The sequence below is a fragment of the Taudactylus pleione genome, unplaced genomic scaffold (genome assembly GCF_031769625.1).
Source record: "Taudactylus pleione unplaced genomic scaffold, aTauple2 ptg000040l, whole genome shotgun sequence".
NCBI lineage: Eukaryota > Metazoa > Chordata > Amphibia > Anura > Myobatrachidae > Taudactylus > Taudactylus pleione.
Genome location: NW_028284442.1, coordinates 1,088,904 through 1,112,491, shown reverse-complemented (window position 1 = coordinate 1,112,491; position 23,588 = coordinate 1,088,904). Strand labels below are relative to the sequence as shown.

The 23,588-nt window shown below is 43.5% G+C and overlaps 1 protein-coding gene across 2 annotated transcripts in view; it reads left to right on the top strand.

Moving 5' to 3' along the window:
• Positions 1-23,588, top strand: part of SLC41A2 (solute carrier family 41 member 2) — a 160,217-nt gene that overhangs the window by 43,198 nt on the left and 93,431 nt on the right. For both annotated transcript variants that reach the window (XM_088454350.1, XM_088454351.1), the window contains exon 2: positions 8,722-9,290. In XM_088454350.1, coding sequence (XP_088310476.1) covers positions 8,772-9,290 — 519 coding nt within the window. In that variant the 5' untranslated portion in view covers positions 8,722-8,771. The remainder of the gene's footprint in view (positions 1-8,721; positions 9,291-23,588) is intronic.

The following is a 23,588-nucleotide window of genomic DNA, read 5'->3' as shown; positions in this document are numbered from 1 at the left end:
TCCCCTTTCCTTATCCCACCCACGCTGTGCTCACCATCCTACACTGTGGTCCCCTTCCCTTATCCCACCCACGCTGTGCTCACCATCCTACACTGTGCTCCCCTTTCCTTATCCCACACACACTGTGCTCACCATCCTACACTGTGATCCTCTTCCCTTATCCCACACACACTGTGCTCCCCTTTCCTTATCCCACCCACGCTGTGCTCACCATCCTACACTGTGCTCCTCTTCCCTTATCCCACACACACTGTGCTCACCATCCTATACTGTGCTCCTCTTCCCTTATCCCATACACACTGTGCTCACCATCCTACACTGTGCTCCTCTTTTCCTTGTCCCACCAACACTGTACCCCCCCCTCCCATCCTACATAGTGCTTCCTCCATCTCACATAGTGCTTTTCCCTCCCCAAACTCACATAGTGCTTTCCCCTCCCCCATATCCTACATAGCTCTATACCCTCCCCATCCCACAAAGTACTTTTCCCTCCCCCCATCCCACATAGTGCTTTCCCCATCCCACATAATGCTTTCCCCTGCCCCCATTCCACAAAGTGCTTTCCCTGCCCCACATCCCACATAGTGCTTTTCCCTCCCAATATTCTACATAGTGCTTCCCCTATCCCACAAAGTGCTTTCCCCTGCCCCCACTCCCCATCCCAGGGGGGAAGCAATTGGGAAGCCGACTGCCTATATACCGCCAGCCGGCTTCCCGACTGTATTATCCCGGCAAGGGTGAAATGCCTGGCGTCTAGATGTAGACGCCCGCATTTCCCCGACGCCGGGAGACCGGCGCCCGGCATCACGATCGTAGTGATGCCGGGCGCCGCGAGCGGACAGCCGCGGGTGGAGAGGGTTAGGTTTAATGCTCCCGGGGGGGACTTAGGGTTAGGCACCCCCCCCCGGAGGGTTAGGGTCAGGCTAGGGGGAGGGAGGGTTAGGGTTAGGCACCCTCGGGGGGGACTTAGGGTTAGGCACCCTCGGGGGGGACTTAGGGTTAGGCAGCCCCCCGGGGGACTTAGGTTTAGGTAGCGGGGAAGGGGGTGGTTAGGGTTAGGCACTTAGAGGGGGGATTAGGGTTAGGCACTTGGGGGGGAAGTTAGGGTTAGGTTAGTGGATACTTACCTATCCACGATCGGGATTTCCAGCGCTGTCGGGGTTCCGCTGCGTCGCACTCTGCTCCTTTCGGGCTGCCGCTGACGTGTATTTCATACCCATTCCCCCCAGGGTCCTCCCAGGCAGGCTACACTTACCTGTAACAACACTGGTAGGAAAGTGAAAGGCACCCAGGCCAAGGCCGCCTTCTGGCTCCTCTGATTCTGCTTCTTCGTCCTGTCTGATGCCGCTGCCGGGGACTGTACAGACTGAGGGCCTGATTCAGAGCCGGACGCTATTTGCGCTCGCTCGTTCAGGAAAAAGGGGTGGATATTCAAATGAACCGTTCGCTCTTTGCGGTCTGTTCACGCCTCTAGGTCTGAACGAGCGAACAAAACATGCGGTCATTTTTTGGAAAACTACGCCCCCTGGCCTCTCGCATCCTACGTCATGTCCGCTATTTATTAGATTAATCGAGTACATCGACCAGCGTATGAACTGCTCGCTATTCTTGTGGTTGGTTTTTCCTACCGCAATCTTGCGAGCAGTTCTGACTATAAAATAACCCAGTGACGTGGTCAATGACGCTGCTGTATTAATTATGCACACCCTTAAAACGCCCATTTTGACCTTTAAGCACGCCTGCGTTCGGATCTCCACTCCCTGTTTTCAAGCACCTTTCCCCGTTACCACCTACATACGCCTCCTCCTGTCACTCAAAATAGCAGGCATTCGCTATTTAGTGAACAAACGATTTTCGGCTGCACTGACTGGTTAGCGCATGCGTATTACGATCCGTACGCATGCGCAGTTGTGCAAACATCGCTCGGAGCGAACGAGCGGCCGCTTACGAGCGGCTCTGAATCAGGCCCTGAGCTCTAAGGTGGAGTCGGGGTTGTCTGATGACTGAACTAATGTAAGTTGAACTGCTTCAGACTACTCGGATCACTGGCTGAAAGATCCGAGAAGACATAAGGCAACCCCGCCCCACCCCAGTGCTCACTCATGTCCAGTCCCCGGCGGCAGTCTGATGCTGATGCCGGCCAGTTCCCCAATACTAAAGCCCTGCATGTGGCTGTAGGCAGCGGACGCCCCCCCCCAAGGCTAAATTGTAACGGCCCATGCGCTGATGGCAGTGGCACCCTGCCCTCAGGCCCAGCCTGTCCCTTTCCCCGGGCCATCACTGTCGTTCTGCGGAATCCTGCGCCCTCCACAGGACGGCGCCTTACTCAGCCACGTACCCGGCATAATGGTCAGTGCGGCTCTGATTATTATTAATAATAATAACATATATATATATATAGTACCAGCTCATACCCTTTATAATTGGGAACAAGCACAGTAATAAAACAAAAGTGGATATTAACCAACAGGCGAGGATAAGAGTTAGATATTGCATAATGGTCAAGCCAGATTATTGCAAAAGTAAAAATTACTTGGTCTCCTATGTGATCCATTCACACAGCAATGGTGAGGTGTCATAGAGAGGTCTGTAAATTTTGTGTGTAGATGGGAGGTAATTGGGTAGATTAGTTTAGGGAGGTTAAGTGGGTTGTTTGGGAATTTACTCCTTTTGCCAGGAGAGATTAGATTTAGGAAACGCTTGAAGGTTTGAAAGTGGGAAGAAAGTTCTGTTTATGAGAGCACATTGCTTAGATGGAGAAATTGACTGAAAGACATAAAACAAGATTAGTAACATGGGTGAAGAAAGTAAGTGATGGCAAGGTAGATAATAAAACTAACGTAAAAAGAGAGCGACACAATGATACTTAAAACGATAGATAAAAGAGAATGAAAACTATTTTGCTGTAGGCGCTGTTATGAAATGGGCCAGTGTACATTATGATTTTTACAGTCCTTGTCATTGTACTTTGCTACTCCTTACAATGCTGACTCCAGAGAAGATGGGTACTGCTCTGTAATTCAGTGCTCTCTGCACAGAGAGGTGAATTGGTGGGGGTGTTTGAGGTCAGGGTGATCACTGATGTCAATGACTGCCTCAGACTTGCTCTGATTACATATTTTCTGGTGGATGATACCACTTTACAGTAATGATCAATCCTTTCTATTGGAGTGTTGCCGACTACCATATTGTAAGGAGAGTAAAAACTACATTGCAGAAGTAATCTATACAAGAGTGCATGCATTCTTAAGGTGCATACACACATAATGATTTTTTGAATGATTTGTCGTTAACGACGTCTTTATCGTTCAATCGTTCAAGAAATCGTTCAGTTTCTGAGTTATAACGATGAACGAAAATCGTTCAAGCGTGCTCCCGTTTGTAGTTTGTAGTTCATCGTCCATTTCAGACTGTCCAACATAACGATTTTCATTAAGAGAAGGAACATTTTTCGTTCATTGTTGTAAAAATCTTTTATTACACTTCAAAAAATCTTTCTTTTTCAAGGGAAAATCTGACAGATAATCTGACAGAAAATCATTGGTTACAAAATCGTTACCTTAAGGTTGCATACACACGTAACTATTGTTTAACCAACGATTATCTGTCATATTATCTCTTGAAAAGTGAACTATTTTTTGAAGTGTAATGAACGATTTTTACAACGATGAATGAAAAATGTTCCTTCCCGTAATGAAAATCGTTATGTTGGTCAGTCTGAAGTGAACTACAAACGGGAGCGCGCTTGAACGATTTTCGTTCATTGTTATAACTCAGGAACTGAACGATTTTTTTGAAAACGATTGAACGATAAGGACATCGTTCTAGTTAAATCGTTCAAAAAATCATTACGTGTGTACGCACCTTAAGTGTTTTAGAGTGAAAATAAACCTGTATGTCTCACCCTCCCATTAATTCACTTATAAAAACTCCAGCAAGTAGTAGTACTCATGGTGATATCAGTTTGACTGTGAATTCATTAGCCAGTAAAGTTGTGGTTCAGGATCAGTATTTTAAAGGTTGTCAATGCCTCACTCCCTTGATTGCTTTCTGGTGTTTATACATTGTTCATTGAAGGCAGCAGTAAATTGCTGTAACTCAAGGTAGACTTTGGAAAAGATAGTTATTTTCATCATTGAGATGAGTTTCTCACAAACTGATTAGTCTAACCTTTTTATTATAGGGATATTTCACCAGCAGGTTGTATGCAAAGGGCAAAGTTTTAGTTATATTGATTGTCCAAGCTTTCCTTCTGTACTTTATAATACATACAGTATGTGTCTCTTCTACAGGCCCATATTCTAGCCCTGTGTAAAGTGTCATTGCCGATGTGTCTAGGTAGGTGACTGTCTTCAATTGACTGACTTATACAGTACATTATTTTTTTGTATTAATGAAAAGTGGTGTTAATATAGATTGTAAGCTTGTGAGCAGAGCCCTCCTCCCTCTTTTCTGTGTTTAGCCAGTCTTGTCTTATTACGGTTTTGTTCTCAATTTTAAACGGCTACGGAATTTGCTGGCACTATATAGATAACTGTTAATAGATCAATAATACCTGATGAATGATGGTGATGTACTCAAAGCATGTTTTCAGCGCAATGTTTCATAAGTGCCCTCAATTTTCTAGGGCAATAACGGATTTTGGGATTTATCCATAGACCTTTTTCTAGTAGTCGATGTCCCTTGTTTGTTTGTGAGTGTGTGTGTTTGGGAGAGGGATTAATGAGTGTGACTTCTTCAGTTCTATTTGCGTGTGACCTATTCAGTTCCATTTGCTAGTTTCAGTTGTTTGTATTCACTGTACAAATGCACATATCCCAGAGACGTATTCAGCCATTCTGCTGTCAGAGAACTGAAATGGTGATTCTACTCTTAGAAATCTGGCTCTTTTGCAATTGCTTGCCTACATTTTTCCAACCATTTGCTGTACATCCTTGATTATTGATAACATAGTTAATAGGGTCATTTGCTGCTGTGCGAGTCTATATAATGCTGGGTTCACACTGGCAGCTGGCTGATATATCGGGAATTCAATTGAATGGCCGATATATCGTGGGTGCGTCGACGAGTGTGTACCAGCGATATGTCTGTGAATGACGTCGTTCACAAACCTATCGCGGCGGCTGTGCATCACAGTCGATGGCCAATATATCTGCAGGTATATTGGCACATCATGCTGTGTGTACAGGCGGTCAACTGCCCGCCCGTACACTTGCAGCAGAGGCAATCGTTGACTGACATCACAACTAGACAGGCACATGTTAATGCCCGCCCAGTTGTGACATCAGGCACTACGGGCAGACGATTGTTAAGTGTGTATGCACTTACCAATCGTCAGATAGTGTGTACCCAGCTTTAGAAATTGCTACTGGTGGTTAAACAACATATCACCTTATAAGATTCTCTGCACCTCTAATGTTTCATTTATAGTGTCCAGGAGCATTGTTTAAGAAAATAAATAAAATCTAGTAGTTACAGCTGTCTACCATGTATAAGAGCTTCCTTTCAATGCTGTGTACAGAGGGCCTGATTCAGAGATGGACGCTGCGCCGATGTTTACGCAATTGAGCGATGTTTTGCTACTGCGCATGTGCAAAAAGTCCGAGGATCCCTTTCTGCACACGCGCAAATTGAAGTGTCCTTTGCAATTGCATGCGCCATCGCTAACACTTGTTTCAGGATGGAGACTGGGAGGTCACCTAAAGTGATCTCAAAAAGGGGTCATTTCATGGGTGTGTAATGGGAGTGTCACAGGCGTGTTTGACAATGTTGCTGTATTCCCAATCGCAAATCCACAGCTTTAGTTGGATTTGAGGAGAGTAGCTAGAGTAGACTCTAGGCTGCAACAAATGCCGATGGTGTGATTTTGGAGTGTGTACAATCTCCATTGAAAATGTACAGACCACTGAGCCTGAAAGTGGGCGTCACAACGCTTGTACACTCCATCACACCATGGACCACAAAAGGAAGGCTGAGATTAGCAAATGCATATTCTCGTAACCGCTGCGAGCACGGCTGCATTAGTGCCAATCTCTGTATCAAGCCCAAAGACTGTATTGGCCAGGAATCAAAATGAAGTTCCTGGTCACAACACTAGAACATGAGGCTGTCATCTATAACTGGGTTCCTAGGACAGGGCTGCATGCTGCTGCCTTATACAGCCAGAGTTTAATTAGAATTCTGCGCTCCTCATACACTTTGCTTATTTATTTTTTCATTTTTCTTTCTTTAAATTGGAAGATAAATGCTATGATTGGATAGTAGCATTAATAGATCAAGTGTAATGTGGTTCTGAATGTAAGATGTGGGCAACGTACTATAATGTTCAATTTACATATGGCCTCAATGATAATACAGTCAAGAAAGTCAACACTAATCTCCCTTTAGCTAAGTAGGCCATGGAGATTGCTCACTACAGCAATGTCCGTACTTGTAATAAACTTGCAGATAACTTTTTAAAGCATAGGGAATTGGGCCCTGTGTAGCAGGACATTTCACCATTCTGCTGCTACAGCTTCACTTCAGGTACTAAACTTCTGCATCAGCATGGATGTGAACTGTATGTGTAAGAGCATGTGTTTTATTCATGCACACATACAGATCAAGTATGACCACTTGCACTCAGAAAGTGAACCACTGTGTTGTGAGTGTACCTGGAAAAGCACATATTGCTTTTACCTTTCAACTTCTAAAGCATTGAACATGTTGTATGTAGTCTACATGAGGAGAAGAATAATGCTAAACAATGTAATTATGCAAAATCAAATTTGTGATCTTTGCCACAACCCATAACTGCAAGGACAATGACAGTACCAGAGCTACAGGTAACAAAATGTGTTGATTATCTCTTTGTAATTCTTGTATCCACTGTAAACATTATTTTATTGTTTTTCCTGTTTGACACATTATTATATATCACTACTGATATCTGTAGAGAACAAAAATATGTTGGAAAAACTGACATTTTGCGTTCTAGATGTGTTTATTTTAGTATGTAAGTGTATAAATAATGCAACATGTGATATCGGGCATCACCTGCTCTTCTGTTTTCTTTCATTCAGCAGGAAGTAACTATGGCATGACTTTAAACCTAATTTATTTTATTGTTTTTATACAAAGACGTCAGTCCACCTACAATTATGTGGTATCTAGACAGAATGAGAAGTATACAGCCATAGCCAAAAGTTGAGAATGACACAAGTATTGGTTTTCACAAAGTTTGCGGCTTCAGTGTTTTTAGACCTTTTTGTCAGATGTTACTATGGTATACTGAAGTAAAATTACAAGCATTTCATAAGTGTCAAAGGCTTTTATTGACAATTACATTAAGTTTAGGCAAAGAGTCAATATTTGTAGTGTTGATCCTTCTTTTTCAAGACCTCTGCAATTCACTCTGGCATGCTGTCAATCAAATTCTGGGCCACATAGTGACTGATGGCTGCCCATTCTTGCCTAATCAATGCTTGGAGTTTGTCAGAATTTGTGGGTTTTTGTTTGTCCACCCGCCTCTTGAGGATTGACCACAAGTTCTCAATGGGATTAAGGTCTGGGGAGTTTTCTGGCCATGGACTCAAAATTTCGATGTTTTGTTCTCCGAGCCACTTAGTTATCACTTTTGCTTTATGGTAATGGGCTCCATCATGCTGGAAAATACATTGTTCGTCACCAAACTGTTCTTGGATGGTTGGGAGAAGTTGCTCTTGGAGGATGTTTTGGTACCATTCTTTATTCATGGCTGTGTCCTTAGGCAAAATTGTGAGTGATCCCACTCCCTTGGCTGAGAAGCTACCCCATACTTGAATGGTCTCTGGATGCTTTACTTTGTCCTAGAGCCTCCTCATGTGCCCGGGGGGGGGGGGGGGAGGCTTATGCATGGCCGGCACTTTGCGCAGTAACTTCAAGAAGTAAGTGAGCAATTTGGAAACGCTGCAGGAAGGTCACAACTGTACAGTGTTTCCATAGAGCTTTCCTTCCTCCCTATATATGCTACAGTAGTCCACAGCAGAAAGTAGCACATTACATTAGTACCTGCGGATGTGTCCTCATACACTATTGCCGAGTCGCGACAGACAGCCCTTTGTCCTGACAAATAAAATGTTTAAATTATCCCACTCTTCCCAATAATAGTACTTTGATGAAGGTCACTCCCCTGGAATGCCAACCATTCACCCTACCAACTTTATATATACACAATCAGGATCATTTTCAGTCGTATACAGTGCTGCTCACTTCTCTCTATAGCAGGAGACCTTGCACACAGGGGCATTTATTTAAGACATTTGCTCTCCAATATAGATAGTAGACGACTAGATGTGAACTTTTGTCAACGATTTTATTTGACGATTTTGTTTTTGTAGAAATTAAAAGCTGTCACTAGGTGGCACACCTTCTAAGTTTGGTAGATGTCCAAAAAGAGGACACCATACACTAGTGATGTCAAAAGGGAGTTTCTGTAGGAGATAATGACTTAAAAATACAGCTGTCCACTATAGTGAACTCTATGCTTGAAAGGGCTAAGATTAATGTGCTGCCCTTTTCGAAGATTAGAGAGCCGCCCAATGTGGCCTCCGAATATCAACTGGCTTATCACTCTTCTAACTTACAGTATGTGCTACTTGCACTGTTTTCTAACAAAGCCTCTAAAATTGTTTAAATATGTTCTGTATGTGAGCGCTTTTCTGTTTATTAAATTAACATTCTTTTGTCCCTTTTTTTTTTTAGGGTCCAGCTCAATGGTATTTCACCATTCCTGAAAGAGGAACTGGAGCATAATGAGTGACCGATATGGAATGCCAAATAAGATCATTTCAAATGATTATCCAGTAAAGTGGGACATTAAATTAAATGCAATTCAGTCTGACCAGTTCTTATCACTTTTGTTGAGCATGGTTCCTTTAGTGTGCCACAAAGGCCAGGAAGACAGACTGAAGAAAGTCAATGCATCCTCACCGACCGGAAATGGTTTTAACATCCGACCTGACCAGCACCTTGAGTATCATCACTTCTCTGAGCCAGGCTATCTAGGAAATGGCACACACTGCTCAAACATTTGCAGTACAAGTTATGACTATGACAGTTATGATTACTGTGATGGGAGGGATGTATCAGAATCTGAGGCAATGCTTCAAGACAGTAGGACACCTGGAGATGGGGACACGGATTCCTTGGTTGAGGGGAGAAAAAAGTTGCCAAAAGAATCTAGCCTTACCATGGCACTCCAAATACTTGTGCCATTCCTGTTAGCGGGGTTTGGAACAGTGTCTGCTGGAATGGTTCTAGACATTGTACAGGTCAGTATAAAACTGTAATATTGATTAATACAGACATACATTTTTACACAGATTTCTTTGATGGTCTTAGGCTGGGTACACACTAGGGATGTGCAGGCTCGGATAGGTTCGAATTTGCACACCGAGTTCGGATTTTTCCCTCCAAAAATCGGGTCTCAGAAAGAGGCAAAACGTCATCTATCATGGACAAACATCATCATTATCTTTGTCCATGAAACATGACGTTTTGCCTCTTTCTGAGACCCAATTTTATGGAGGTAAAAATCTGAACTCTGCATGCAAATTCGAACCTTTCCGAGCCTGCACACCCCTAGTACACACTACACGATATGTCGTCCAATCCTGCGGATCGGGGCAACATATCTGGTACATCGTCTAGAGTGTACCCATGATATGTGCGCTCCCGTGGGTCGTTAGCGAAGGGATGTTGCTTGGAATATGTGTGCGCTATATAAATAACTGGTAATAAATAATAAATAAATAAATAATTGTGATGCCATGCTGCAGAATACAGCATGGCGCGTCCCCCCCCCCCCCCTCCTCTGACCCGGCATTGGCAGGTGTGTATGCACTTGCCGCTTGCCGGGTCCCATCGTCTGTGTCATCAGGATGGGTGCACATCGTCTGATATGTACCCAGCTTTACAAAGGAAGAAAGGTACATGATTTAACTCTTTCATTGTGTGTGTATTTCTTTTACTGATGTTTACCTTATTAGCTCAGTAGGGAAGTAAGTGGTGCAGTGACCAACTACACAGACAAGGGTGACCACACAGTTTCTCTGGGTCAAACAAACAAAAAATGGTGCTTTTAATATAGTCAGCAACAGAAAATTATAATAGCCCAACCCACTTTCAGGTCTCTACCTTACTTCCGCAGCCCTATCTATTCAGGGGTAGCTAGTCTGCACACTTCACACTTTCAAAGTCTTTAAGTCCTGCCTGCTCCTTGCTGGGGTTGGGTATGAAATCCTGGCTGTCGGGATGCTGCTGGTCAGAATACCGACAGCGGCATCCCGACAGCCAGAATCCCGACTCCCATAGGAAGTAATGGTAAGTTTTTTTTTCTAACCCCTACCCTATTCCACGCTCCCCGCACCCTAAACCTAACACCCCCTCCCCTAGGGCCTAAACCTTACCTCCCCCCCTAGTGCCTAAACCTATCCTCCCCCCTCTAGTGCCTAACCCTATCCTCCCCCTCCCTGCACGCTAATCCTAACACTCCCTACCCGGTGCCTAACCCTAACCCTCCCCCTAATGCCTAACTCCGCTACCTAAGCCTAACCTCCCCCTAACACCCCGATACTTAACTTCGGGATACTGGCGGTCGGGATACTGGACCTGGGATCCCGTCCTGTCTGGATTTCGCCGCCGGTATTCGGACCGTCGGCATCCCGCACGCCGGGATGCCGACTACATCCCCCTCGTGGTTTGGTTGCTCCAGCCCCACCTGGTGGGTGTTAAATAATAATAAAATAACTACATTAGCCACAAGGGAGGAGGAAGAGGGCGGTGAAAAAATAATTTTTTTTTACAGGGGGTGTTTTATAAAGCAGGGATTCTTTTACTTCTAAGGGCCGTATTCAATTAGCGGCGATATAATCGTCTGATTTTGCGCGATATCGCCGATTCCGGCATGCACGGTCTTGTTTTTCACCAAAAAACAGGCAAAAATGGGTAGGTGTGATAAATTATCACTTGAAAACAGGCGAAAATGTCAGGACATTCAGGAAAATTAGTCTGTACCCCCAAAAAAGGCTAACGTCCATAGGAAATCAATTTATAAGTGTATTATTGGCCGTAATTACATTTTTTAGGGTACTTTAAATTGCATCGGTTGGCTGTAATTTGCGTATATGAAAAAATTTAGAAAAATTATAGAAAGCTATATTTTTTTCCAGGAAAGTACTGCTGCACGTAAATTAGGGGTACATAAAAATGAGTGCAAGTATATTTTGATGTCGTAAAAGCGCACTTTTAAAAACAGTTTAAAAAAAACACCTGCTGCGGCCACGTGCAATGTTTAAAACTCCTGTCGCATCCATACGGCCCCCTGAAATACTCTCTTCAATTCACCTTCGGCAAAACTCGAACCTTTTCACTGGTGAAGATAGGATTCTGGAATTTATCAAGCAGAGAGTTTCTAAACTCTCATGAGATGGGAAAACTCTCCTGTAAAAAAAACAGATTGCTGTGATCCATGTATGTTTCCGCCTGTAAATATAGTAAATACATTTAAATATCTAAAAAAAAATGACATAGCGTCCCCCCTAAAGCCTGTCCTGGTTTCTAAAATTACAGGGAACAAAATGTGTAGGGTTCCCCCGTAATTTAGAAAATAACACCAGGCTGCAGGGCCAGTCCTGGTTTTAAATATAGGGGGGAAAAAATTGCGTAGGGTCCCCCCTATATTTAAAACCAGCACCAGACTATTTATTTTACAGTGGGGGGTACAGGTGCTGCCCGTCTGCTGGCATTTGTAGTTCCACGAGTGCCAAAGGGCAGGCATGCTGGCACCTGTAGTCCCACTGTAAAATACAATAGTTTACTTCTATTCCCCCACTTTAATATCCCCGTACCCAACGCTCCAGGAGTGCGGGGAAGAGCCCCGGGCTTCAGTCCAAGCCTGGGGTTTCGGGGGGTGGGGGGGTCCTCACCTCCCCTGAGATCCCTGGCTTGGCCTGACCGGCTTAGGCTGATAATGCTTTGGCCCCAGAGCCCCGGGGAAAGGCATTACAGCCTGGCCGTTTTGCGTCTGGTGCTGGTTTTAAATATGGGTGGACCCTATGAAATGTTTTCCTCCCTATATTTGAAACCAGGACTGGCCATGCAGCCTGGTGTTGGTTTCTAAATTACGGGGGAACCCTACACATTTTGTTCCCTGTAATTTTAGAAACCTGGACAGGTATTTACAGATACAACACAAGTATCTTACACATATCTCACTGATATGTGCAGGCTGCTTGCTCAGGAGAGTTTTGCAGAGAGAAAACACTGCAATCTCGGGTGAGTAATCTCCTGCAAAACCTGCTACGCGGGGAGAAATCTCCTGCAAAACCTGCTACCCGGCAGAGAAATCTCGTTCTGCTTCACCATCGGCCATCTCACTCTCAGCTAAAATCCCTTCTTTGTAAATTTGCGAGTCTCAGGAGCTTCAAATCACCCGATTTTAGGTGAAGCTAATTGAGTTGAAAAAAAAGCAAACTCTCCCAGACTCGATTCTTAGTAAATTTACCCCTTACACTATATTGACCATAAATAATTGGATTTGGTGCAGGACTACCAACCTGAGGCACAACAGCAAGTGTCCCGAGTCACCCCGGGGAGCCACGGCACACAGTTTGGGAACTACTGCGTTAAACCCATTTTCAACATTTTTTTTTTTTTGTTGTTTTTTTTTCACCCAAAACTTGACAGGTCATTTATGGGCAAATTGCGCAAATTACAACTAACTTTTGGTGTAATTTATCATTAGGGGAGGTGTCCATAGGCAAAAATAGGGATTTTGCTTTTTTTTTCACCTGGTCAGATATGGTGAAAACTTTTAGCCTATTTCACACTATCCGATTATCGCGAGTGCGATAATATTGCATGAAAATCGTCCGATATTATCACCGCTAATTGAAAACGATGCTTAAGTATTCTTTTACTACTTATGGCCACTGGGAGGGTTCTATAATTTGCCACGCCCCGTTCCTGGGAATGTATGCCGGCTCCACCTACTCCCCGCCCCCAAACGACATGTTGTGGCTTTGGGGGACTGCAAGAGATCTTGCAGTAGAAGACTGGCTTATGCGCTGATCTTCTAACAGCAGAGATGTACGCAACCGTTGGGTTTGCGTATATCTCTGAGTGAGGCCCCAAATGTATTCGCTCATCAACACCAAGGCTCCAGAATGACACATCTGAAATAAATTAGCAGTATCCCATGTACCTCAAGAAATTAGATATAATCACAATAGTGTGATATTGCATAAACATTTTATTCAAATATAAATTTGCCCATGCATGAATAAACAATTCAAGAAGCGTATCTGAAGTAAAACGTCTTCTGGCCAGTAGTAGATTCCACAGATCTACAAATGGATCTCTGAGCACTACATAACTTACTATGATTTTTGTAGGCGTCTAAAAATAAAAGGGTATTCTGCAATGGTTTTGAAGCACCACCATTGTTCATTGTCTGATTTAAACTTGTATTTTACTATGTATCCATTCAATACTTCATCCCCATTTCTCAACCTTCTACTGGCCACTTCATTACATATACAATACGGGTCAAGAACAGTGGAAACAGTCAGCCAATAGAACAAAGCATATTTGACTGTGCCGTGGGGCCAGCAATGGGACCTGAGTGGGCCGTTGGCTCATCATGCGCCATAGAAAAAAAGAAATGTTGCACTGTTCATAATCGGCAATGTTACAATGTCAGTCAACGTTGTCCACGATCATCCAAAGTTCATCGTCTGCCACAGCGGTGATCTCTTACCTGATGTTTTTTTAGTTGAGGTACACACTTGAAATAGTTGCATGTGAAAATCCATATTTCTTGTCGATTTCGTAGATGAAGCGACCCATCTCCCTAGCACCTACTAGCAAGCCTTGTTCAAAGTTACTTAAATTGTAATACACTGCCATCTTCACTGCGATTATGCAACAACGGATTGCAGAGATATCAACGATTACAGACTTACAACTTTTGTGATTTTTCCAGTCCCTTCCTTCCCTTTTTTATAATTTTTATTCTCCATGCACATTTTTTCACTCAGTCTTAATAAAATTCTCAGCACCTGTTTTAACCACTTGCTGATAACAGCTCTATATACATCTGCTGCAGAATAAGAGGTGAAGCGTTAAAATGTGTTATAATGCGGTGCCCTGAAGCAGATCAACCAAAGCAATCCAGGGGGACCAAAGCTGCACTACACAGTCTAAATATTTGCAGGACTTACCTATATTGTGCCTCTGACTGGTGTGCATATTACAATGCCAGACTCCATGCTCTAAACCAATGTGGTAGGGGTGCTAGTCTGAGTAGAAAGTGTCTCAAGCTTTCAGGTGTGCAAAGCAATGCACTGATTGGAGAAAATGGGCCTCAGACTGCACACCCTGAACATATATATAATTGGAGGGGCTGCCTGTGGAGACAATTGATATATACACAAAAAGAAGAAATACAAGTGCACAACTTCAAATTAACTGAATACATATAAATAAATACATTTTGCAGTAGATAGAGGTTTTTGGCATAATCTTGGCCAAGGTTATGGGCCTACCCACCACATCCGGGTAATCTCTGTAGGGTAGGTCCCTAACATACTAGGGTTCAAATCCAGAGCGCAGGACACCCCCAAATTAGCCCAGCTAAGCCACCCAAGGCACCGCTCTAATAAGGGGCGTGGGTCCCCATGGATTGCTTTGGTTGATCTGCTTCAGGGCACCACATTATAACACATTTTTCCTTATAACACATTTTAACGCTTCACTGTCTGTTTTTTTATATATGTATTTCACTTTTTAATTTTATTCTTTATATGCAGCTGCGGCTGCTCTTAACGAATTCCTTTACACTTCACTTTTCTTATTAGAGCGGTGCCTTGGGGTGGCTTAGCTGGGCTAGTTTGGGGGTGTCCTGCGCTCTGGAATTGAACCCTAGTATGTTAGGGACCTACCCTACAGAGGTTACCCGGATGTGGTGGGTAGACCCATAACCTTGGCCAAAATTATGCCAAAAACCTCTGTCTACTGCAAAATGTATTTATTTGTATATATATTCAGTTAATTTGGAGTTGTGCACTTGAATTTCTTCTTTTTGTGTATATATTAATGGTCTCCACAGGTATCACCTCCAATTATATATATGTTCAGGGTGTGCAGTCTGAAGCCCATTTTCTACTTGTATTTCTTCTGTTTGTGCAGAATAAGAGGTGTTGCCCACCTCACAAAAAGACAATATTAAAAATGCAAATTCTGCGCTGGAGTACAAAGATCAATTAAAACATTTATTAATCACATTTACAAACAATTAATGAATAGAAAATACTTTCAAATACAGGAGTGACCGAAACGCGTTGTTGCTCCAAGCTTTAAGCATTCTGTTGTCTTCCCTCCGGTCTACGTGGCTTTGGATAACCCAGACCCAGCAATATAGGCATCTAAAGCCTTTCAGCACCTCTGGAGAAAGTTCGGGATCCGGCAGCGGCGGTACACTGCATCCCATACCCGCCTACCGATATAGACTTCCAGATATACTGAAAGGACATTTCCGAGCACAAAGACAGGTGGTTGAGACCTGTGGGGAGGACACTTCTATCCGCCGATAGAGACCCTCGAGTGAGACCCCGGGAGACTCTGCGCTCATGCTCCGGACAATTAATACATCCTATCCCGGAGGTAATTGATTGGCTTATATAGCCTAAATATAAATACTTTCAATATGTGTGTGCATTTCATATTATTCAGCACTATAAACATCCCAAATATTATTGACAATATCTTTATGTGACAGAATATAACAGAGAGTGCTTTGCAAAGCTGCTACAATTATATGCTGCTATGTATTTATTTTTGCCTATTTTGATACAAATGTTGCTCCTTGATTGAGATACATATAAGAACCCATACGAGTTCGGTTTTTTAAATAACCTACTTCTGTTTTATTTGCACTGTATTTTAATGTATTTTCTATTCATGCATTATTTTTTGTTCATGTGATTAATAAATGTTTTAATTGATGTTTGTACTCCAGCACACAATATGCATTTTTTATATTAAATTTTTTCACTCATCCCTCTATTTAGATACAGTGGGCATGCTTCCTAGAGGTGCCGTGTTCACACTGTCAAATAAGTCTTCATATCTATCATTTACAGTTTAGTTGAAAATATCTTTCTGTCTATGGAATTGCTTCTCCGTCGGCCATTTTTGTTTAATTATTGATGTTGATCGCTAATGGGCCATCATAATAACCAGAGTTGTTATAAGTATGTATATTTGGAATGTTTAAGTATTTACCATGTTATCCTTATAACCATTAGAAATGAGCTTCAATATGACATATACAGAACTACAGTAGACATTTTTTTACCTGATCGGCCTCAGCCCTTATGTGGCTCAGAGGGAAAAAGCTAAGCTGATATGTGCTTAATTGTTTAACCAAGTATTGTGGAACTGCAACATATATAACAAGATGAATGTTTTGGATACAATGTATATATATTTTGTAACAAATTTGCAGTTTGATGTTCTATATGCTCATACACCAAGGTTTCTCTGTTATATCAACTGATCACTACTGATTCCACAGGCTTTATCAATTGTCTGATTAATTAAAAACTACTCCAAAACCACTCCCTACAAAACTCTCCCAATGCAGATAGTGGTCAAGCTCCTAACGAAAGCACTCTAAGTTCAGAAACGCGTTGAGCTATGGAGAGTTATTGACATAAACTGTAATCTTGTGGGTCGCCTTCAGTATATCCATGCTACGGGTCCATCTTCTCATACCACTAGATAAAGAAAGAGACCTTACCGATGTAAAACTATATCAGGGGACGAGGCACTAGAGCACTACTGGCCAGTATTATTTGCAACAAAGTATCCTGATTGGAAAGTGTCTGCACGTCTCCGATTCAATACCCGAGACGGGACAGGACTGCCAGTGATTGCAGTGAATGCTCTCTCATAAAGATCGTAGCCACCGGCTTCACTGACTTCTGCACAGTGGCGGATCCAGGGGGGGATTGGAGAGATCGCCCCCCCTAGCAAAGGCGCCAAACACTTCCCCAGACAGTGTGCAGCCTCATGGCCTGGTGGTGCGAGTCGCGACCACAGGGTAACTTCAGTGGCAGTGCTGCAGTAGGGATGGGACATCGAAAGTACAAGTAAAAAACATTTAGATGTAAACATTGGTTCTCTGGAATCGATGTTAACCACTGTTTACAGATGTTTCTGGGGGTTTTTTTAAGCAAGCTCTGTACTTAAATATATAATATATATTTATCTAATATACACAAATGGTGCAAAAAATATAAAGATGTATGCATTTTTAGAAGTAAAACATGTTTTTTGGTGACTCAAACTTGCTATTTAAGAAATAAAACGTGATGCGTTAACTCATAAAACAGCTCACTGTTGCTTACCAAGAGCTGCAGCAACTAGGCACCCCATCAGCCAACCAGTGTTCACGGAGAGCAGCACCAATGGCAGTGAGCCAGGGGTGGGACTGTTCTATGTGCTGCTGCTAATTGGCTGGCCAGAGTGTCTTTCACTCTTTCATCCACCACCCCCAGCAGCAGCATGCACGCAGCAGTAGTAGCCCAGTCCGTGTGGATGCATTTCTTATTCCGATAAGCCGCTGAGTGTTCCGGAGCTGAGCCGTGACTTGGTCATACGGTAACTATTTATTATTTTTCACTTAAATCTGGGGACGCCTGGCACAACATATTTTAACAAGTGTATTCCATAGACCAATTGATCACCTGCTTTCCTAGCCGCTGATAGCATTATACATCTTGCTCCAAATTTGCTCCGTATTAAGAGGATTGGGCTGTGTGCATGCTTAGACTGTCTAGTCATAAGTGACCGTCACGTTTGAGCTCAGAAGATCTTCCACAGATGGTTTAGAAGTCGGGGTGCTAGGTTGGGGAAAGAACCGGAGGCGAGGGGCCTCGATATAGGTCTTCCTCATCCACGAATACCGGATGTTGGCTAGACCTGACCAAAGAAACAGAGTCTAACCTACTGGGAGGTGTTAACCAGTTACCCCTCCAATCGTGATATGGGTATAAGATCCACCCAGCAGGCAGGTCGCGGCCCTTTGGTCAGGTATCCTGTACAAGTTGGAAACTAAAGAACATAAACACAGGGAAAGCACAGGAGAATAGTACTAGGAGTCAATACTTAGGTGACGTACTGAGTACACACACTGTTGATCCAATCGCAGCACTGGTACAGTAGAATGGCACTAGGAGTCAGTACTCGGGTGATGTACTGAGGGCCTGATTCAGACGCGGTCACAAGCGCTGAGCGCTCGCAACCGGGTCGATGGTGGCCCAGAGCACATGTGCACAACGGAGCCAGCTCCGTCGTGCACATGCGCGAGACCCGGAGCAGAAAGCTCTCCCACTGACATCACTTGTGATGTCAGTGGGGCCGCCCCAAGACGGTAGGTGTTCTCATGGGAACTCCTCCGTCTGGGCAGCCACCCCCCCGGCCCGCCCACCAAAGGGGGCGTGCTGTCACTCAACATCGACAGCACGCCCCCTTTGGTGCGAGACCCGGAGCGACGGATTGCCACGTCGCTATCCGGGTCTCGCACATGCGCATGAACAGAGCCGGCTCCGTCGTGCGCATGACCTCTGGGCCACCATCGACCCGGTTGCGAGTGCTCAGCGCTTGCGACCGGGTCTGACTCAGGCCCTGAGTACACACACTGTTGGATAACATTTGGAATATTCAGGCAACTTCCTGTTGCCTGGAACCTGGCTAAATACCCTAAGGTAGCGATCCATTGGAGGATGGTGTCAGCTGACAGCAACCAATGCTACCATTGGGTAAAGGGCTAATCAGGTGATGTATACTGTCATGGCTGCATCCATGATTGTAACCGCAGGAACCAAATCACGGAGCAACACGTGGATGTCCTAGCAGACCCCAGGAATAATCCTCAGCGCGTCACTCGCTGCCGCACCTGGCGTCTGACCGCACGGGAGGTCAGGGAAAGCCGGTGCTGAGATGAGTAAAGGCTGATCCTAGGCCGCAACCTGACAGTGACCAAACACGTCAGGAACACCTTGGTGAAAGTGCCTAATTTTTGCCCACAGCCGATCGATTGTCATTTGCTCCCATACATTACCAAGTTTTCATTCCAACCATCCAGATTGGACAGATATCTGACAGAATATTATAGTATAGTACAGTATAGTGGATGGCCAGCTTTAGTCTTTTTTGGTACTCCCATTTGATTTGAGCACCGGTTGCCACTTTGTTTAATATTATTACACTATCTGGCGCATGTCTTTTTAACCTTTTTTCAGAACTGTCTTATCTGTCTGCCAAAACGGGACCTCAAGAAGACTGCTGCCGCCTTTCATTTCAAGGATCAGTGACTTTTTTTTATTTATTACACTTTATGCACACACTTATTTTGATTTAGTGTTTAAGAAGTAATATTTTTAGGGACATTTCTGTTTGTGCACTGTCTTTAAACCCACTTTCACACATATTTGGGGAAAACCAAACCCTGCATTCCAGCTTTAAGAACATCACCCTAACTGAAGCATGGTGCAAAATCATAGTTTGAGGCTACTTTGCAACCACAGGACCCAGGTGGCTGCCTTTATTGATGGAACTATGGGCCTGATTCAGAGCCGTTCGCTATTTGTGGTCGTTCGTTCAAAAACAAGGGGTGGCTATTCAAATGATCCGTTCGCAAATTGCAGTCTGTTCACACCTCTAAGTCTGAACGAGCGAGCAAAACATACGCTCGTTTATTTGATAAAAACGCCCCCTGGCCGCACGCACCATACGTCATGTCCGCTATTTATTAGATTAATCGAGTACATCGTACAGCGTATGAACTGCTCGCTATTCTTGTGGTTGGTGTTTTCAACCGCTATTTTGCGAGCAGTTCTGAGTTAAAAAAAACCAAGTGACGTGGTCAATGACGCTGCTGTATTAATTATGCACTCCCTTAAAACGCCCGTTTTGACCTTTAAGCACGCCTGCGTTCGGATCTCCACTCCCCGTTTTCAAGCACCTTCCCCTGTTACCACCCACATACGCCTCATTCTGTCACTCAAAATAGCAGGCATTCGCTATATTGCGTACCAACGATTTTCGGCCGCACTGACTGGTTTGCGCATGCGTACTAAAAACCGTACGCATGCGCAGATGTGCGAACATCGCTCGGAACGAGCGTACTGCCGCTAGCGAGTGGCTCTGAATGAGGGCCTATGACTTCTTAATTTGTACCCTGACATCTTCATGTACAAATAAAATCAATGACTTTATGCACATGAGTCAGTATACAAAAGAAGAAGAAAAGGAGAACTTTCTAAGTTTTTGGAATGACCAAGTCCAAATGCAGACCTTAACCAATAAAAATGTAGTGACTTGGACTGAAGAGACAAAAGAAACGCTACGTACATCCGAGGAATGGGTTAAATTTCCTCTGCCATGTGCAGGACTGATCACCATTTACCATAAACAGTTGAGTTAAGTCATTGCTGCTCAAGAGCTCAGTTACTGAATTCTACAGGTCCTTTTACTTTCAAAGAAATCTTATGCTGAATCATTTGTATTAACAAACGAATGAGAAACTATATAGTTTTTCCTGTTATTTGATTTATTAAAATCTGTTTTTATCTATTTTTATGACCCATATGAAGATCTGAACACATTTAAAGTCATATGCAGAAACTAAGAAAATTAGCATTAATCTTCCTAGCATTACTGTGTGTGTGTGTGTCTGTCTATCTGTCCATCTAAGAGTGAAGCTGCATACACACACAACAATTTTTTGAATGATTATCGTTAAACGATATCGTTTAACGATAATCATATGAAAAAATCGTTCACTTTCTGAGTCAAACAATGAATGATTATTGTTCATGCGCGTTCACGTTTGTAGTTTGTAGTTCAGTCAGACTTGTCAACTCAACGATTTTCATTAAGTTAATAGGCAAAAATCGTTTGTAGTTCATAAAAATCGTTCATTACATTTAGTAAATGAACAACTTTAGTAAACGATTTTAGTTAATTTTTTCAAGGGAAAAAATCCTTTACTAAAATCGTTCATTAACTAAATCGTTGTGTGTGTATGCAGCTTAACTCAGTGATTAGCATTACTACTTCACAACTCCGAGACCATGGGTTCTATTCCATTCAAAGGTACTGCCTGTGCGCTGGTAGTTTATTCTACCCATGTTTTTGTGGGTTTCCTCTGGATGTTCCAGTTTCCATTTACAAAATCCCCTGGCAAGTTACAGTGTGCGTGCGTGCTTGTTTGCGCATTTGTGTGGTAAGTCTGTAAGCTCCATTGGGGGCAGGGACTGATGTGAACGATTCTACATTCTCTGTGTATTGCTGCATAATATGTTGGCTATAAACGTTAATAATAAAAGTTTTTTTAAAAAATTGTGTGTGTTAGAATTACAATTGAGTGGGCAGTAGAATCGTTTAAGAAGCCAGGGGGAAGGAGATAGTCAGTCAGTCAGTCAGTCAGTCATTGTGCTCAATAGAAATGAGCTCCAAAAGTTAGGTGCCAGCAGTAATTTTTGGCTCTAGCATTTGTCTAGCACTCGCTGTAATCATTATGGAAGAAAAAATGACTTAAGCTGAACTTATGGGTTTCGGCCAAATGTTAGGAGCCTGCAGTTTTGTAACTTAAATGTGCAAGCTGCGTAACAAAAATAAGGGTGGAGCTATGCACAATAGCAGCTGCACAAAATACATTAATTGCACAGCATGGTAACATAGTAAATTGCTTCAAATAGACAGAAGGCTATATACCATAGGTCATGGAATGTAGTTACTATCCCGCTGGTCGGGATGCCGGCGGTCAGAATACCGGTGCAGGAATCTTGACCATTAGCATCCAGATGGTAAGTATTCGGGTTAGGGGGAGGGCTAGGTTTAGGGTTAGACACTCGGGGAAGGGCTAAGGTTAGGCTACAGGGGGAGGGCTAGGCTTAGGCTGCGTGAAAGGCAGGTTAGGGTTAGGTCACTTACCTGATTGGGTCAGGATTTTGACTGTTGGGATGCCGCTGTCTGTATTCTGACCATTGGCATCCTGACCGCTGGGATCCCTAGGTAATATAGCCCCAAATGATCTTTATATTATGGGGTAGATGTATCAAGCCTTGGAGAGAGAGAAAATACCAACCAATCAGCTTGCAATTGTCATTTTACAGGCTGTGCTAGAGAAATGGAAGCTGATTGGTTGGTACGTTATCTCTCTCCACTTTGTCTCCAAGACTTGATACATCTCCCCCTATATCTTCTTTGTGCCCTTCTGCACATATGATAAAGACCCTCCAAAATAACCTGCTTGGTACAAAACACTATTGCCATCTCTCGTGTAACTTTTTCCCTTAAAATGTGTCTTAATCACAAAGCGATACGAGTAGAACGCACAAGCAGCTTCGACTGATTAAAATGATATGCGGCATGTCTATATTCTGTGTGCAACTGCGGCTATATCTGCATGCAAAATGCTACGTTACAATGTCAGTGACACTGTAATGTAGAATTTTGCATGCAGATACATCCACAGTCGCACACAAAATAGAGGCATGCCGCATATCATTTTAATCAGCAGCTGCTTGTCATATTTACATCGCTTTGTGAATAAGATGCATTCTCAGGGAAAAGGCTGCATGACAAGACGCTCTGTGCTTCTGAGTCATGCCACAGCATGGAGCGACTATAAGGGATGTTTAACACGCAAGGAGGCTAGATGTATGTGGACACATCTGTAGCTCACTATGATTATTATATATTAATAATAACAGTTATTTACATAGCTCCTGCATATTATGTTGTGCTTTATAATTGAGAACGCAGTTATTAAAGAAGCCTTGGTATTAACAGACAGACAAAGATGTAAGAGGGCCGAGCCCTGTCTAAAAACTTACAATCGACGGGGAAATAAAAATGTGATAAATAGGTTAAGTGCCACATATGGCATGCTGATGCAGCCACATTGCAGCGGTAAAAAGTGCTTCGCGGGCTGTATGATCCAGCCATACTATACAGCAGGGCCAGACTGGCAGTTCTGGCATATGCCAGAAGGGCCGATGGCCAGATGGGCCGGTTCAGGCGAGCAGCAGCAGTATGCTTTTGAAGAAACTGCTTAGGAGGATACGGAGCCGAAAAATGTGTTAAGCCCCGCCCCATTTGTGATGTCACCGGGACTGTGTCAGCTGACAGTTCTTGAGCCAGCATTCTGCAGCTCCCAAGTCCCGACGCCTGTGTGGAATGGTTCTTTATGCTTCCTCCACCCCCACGCAGCCCTGCACTCAAAGCAGACACCAGCAGCTGCTAATGGGACACAACACTGACGTGACTGCAGTAAGGAAGCATAAAGAGAGAGATAACAAGACTGGAGTTAACGGCACACACACTGGAAGAGTGACTGGAGTTAACCCCTGCAATGCCTTTCAGCTATGTATACTGACTAACTGCCTTTATCATAAGGCTGAGACTGTACCCTCTTTCATTTTCAAGTCCCTGTTTTGTCACTACATATACATGAGTATATACCTCTAAAAACCAAACCACTTATCAATATTTGATTT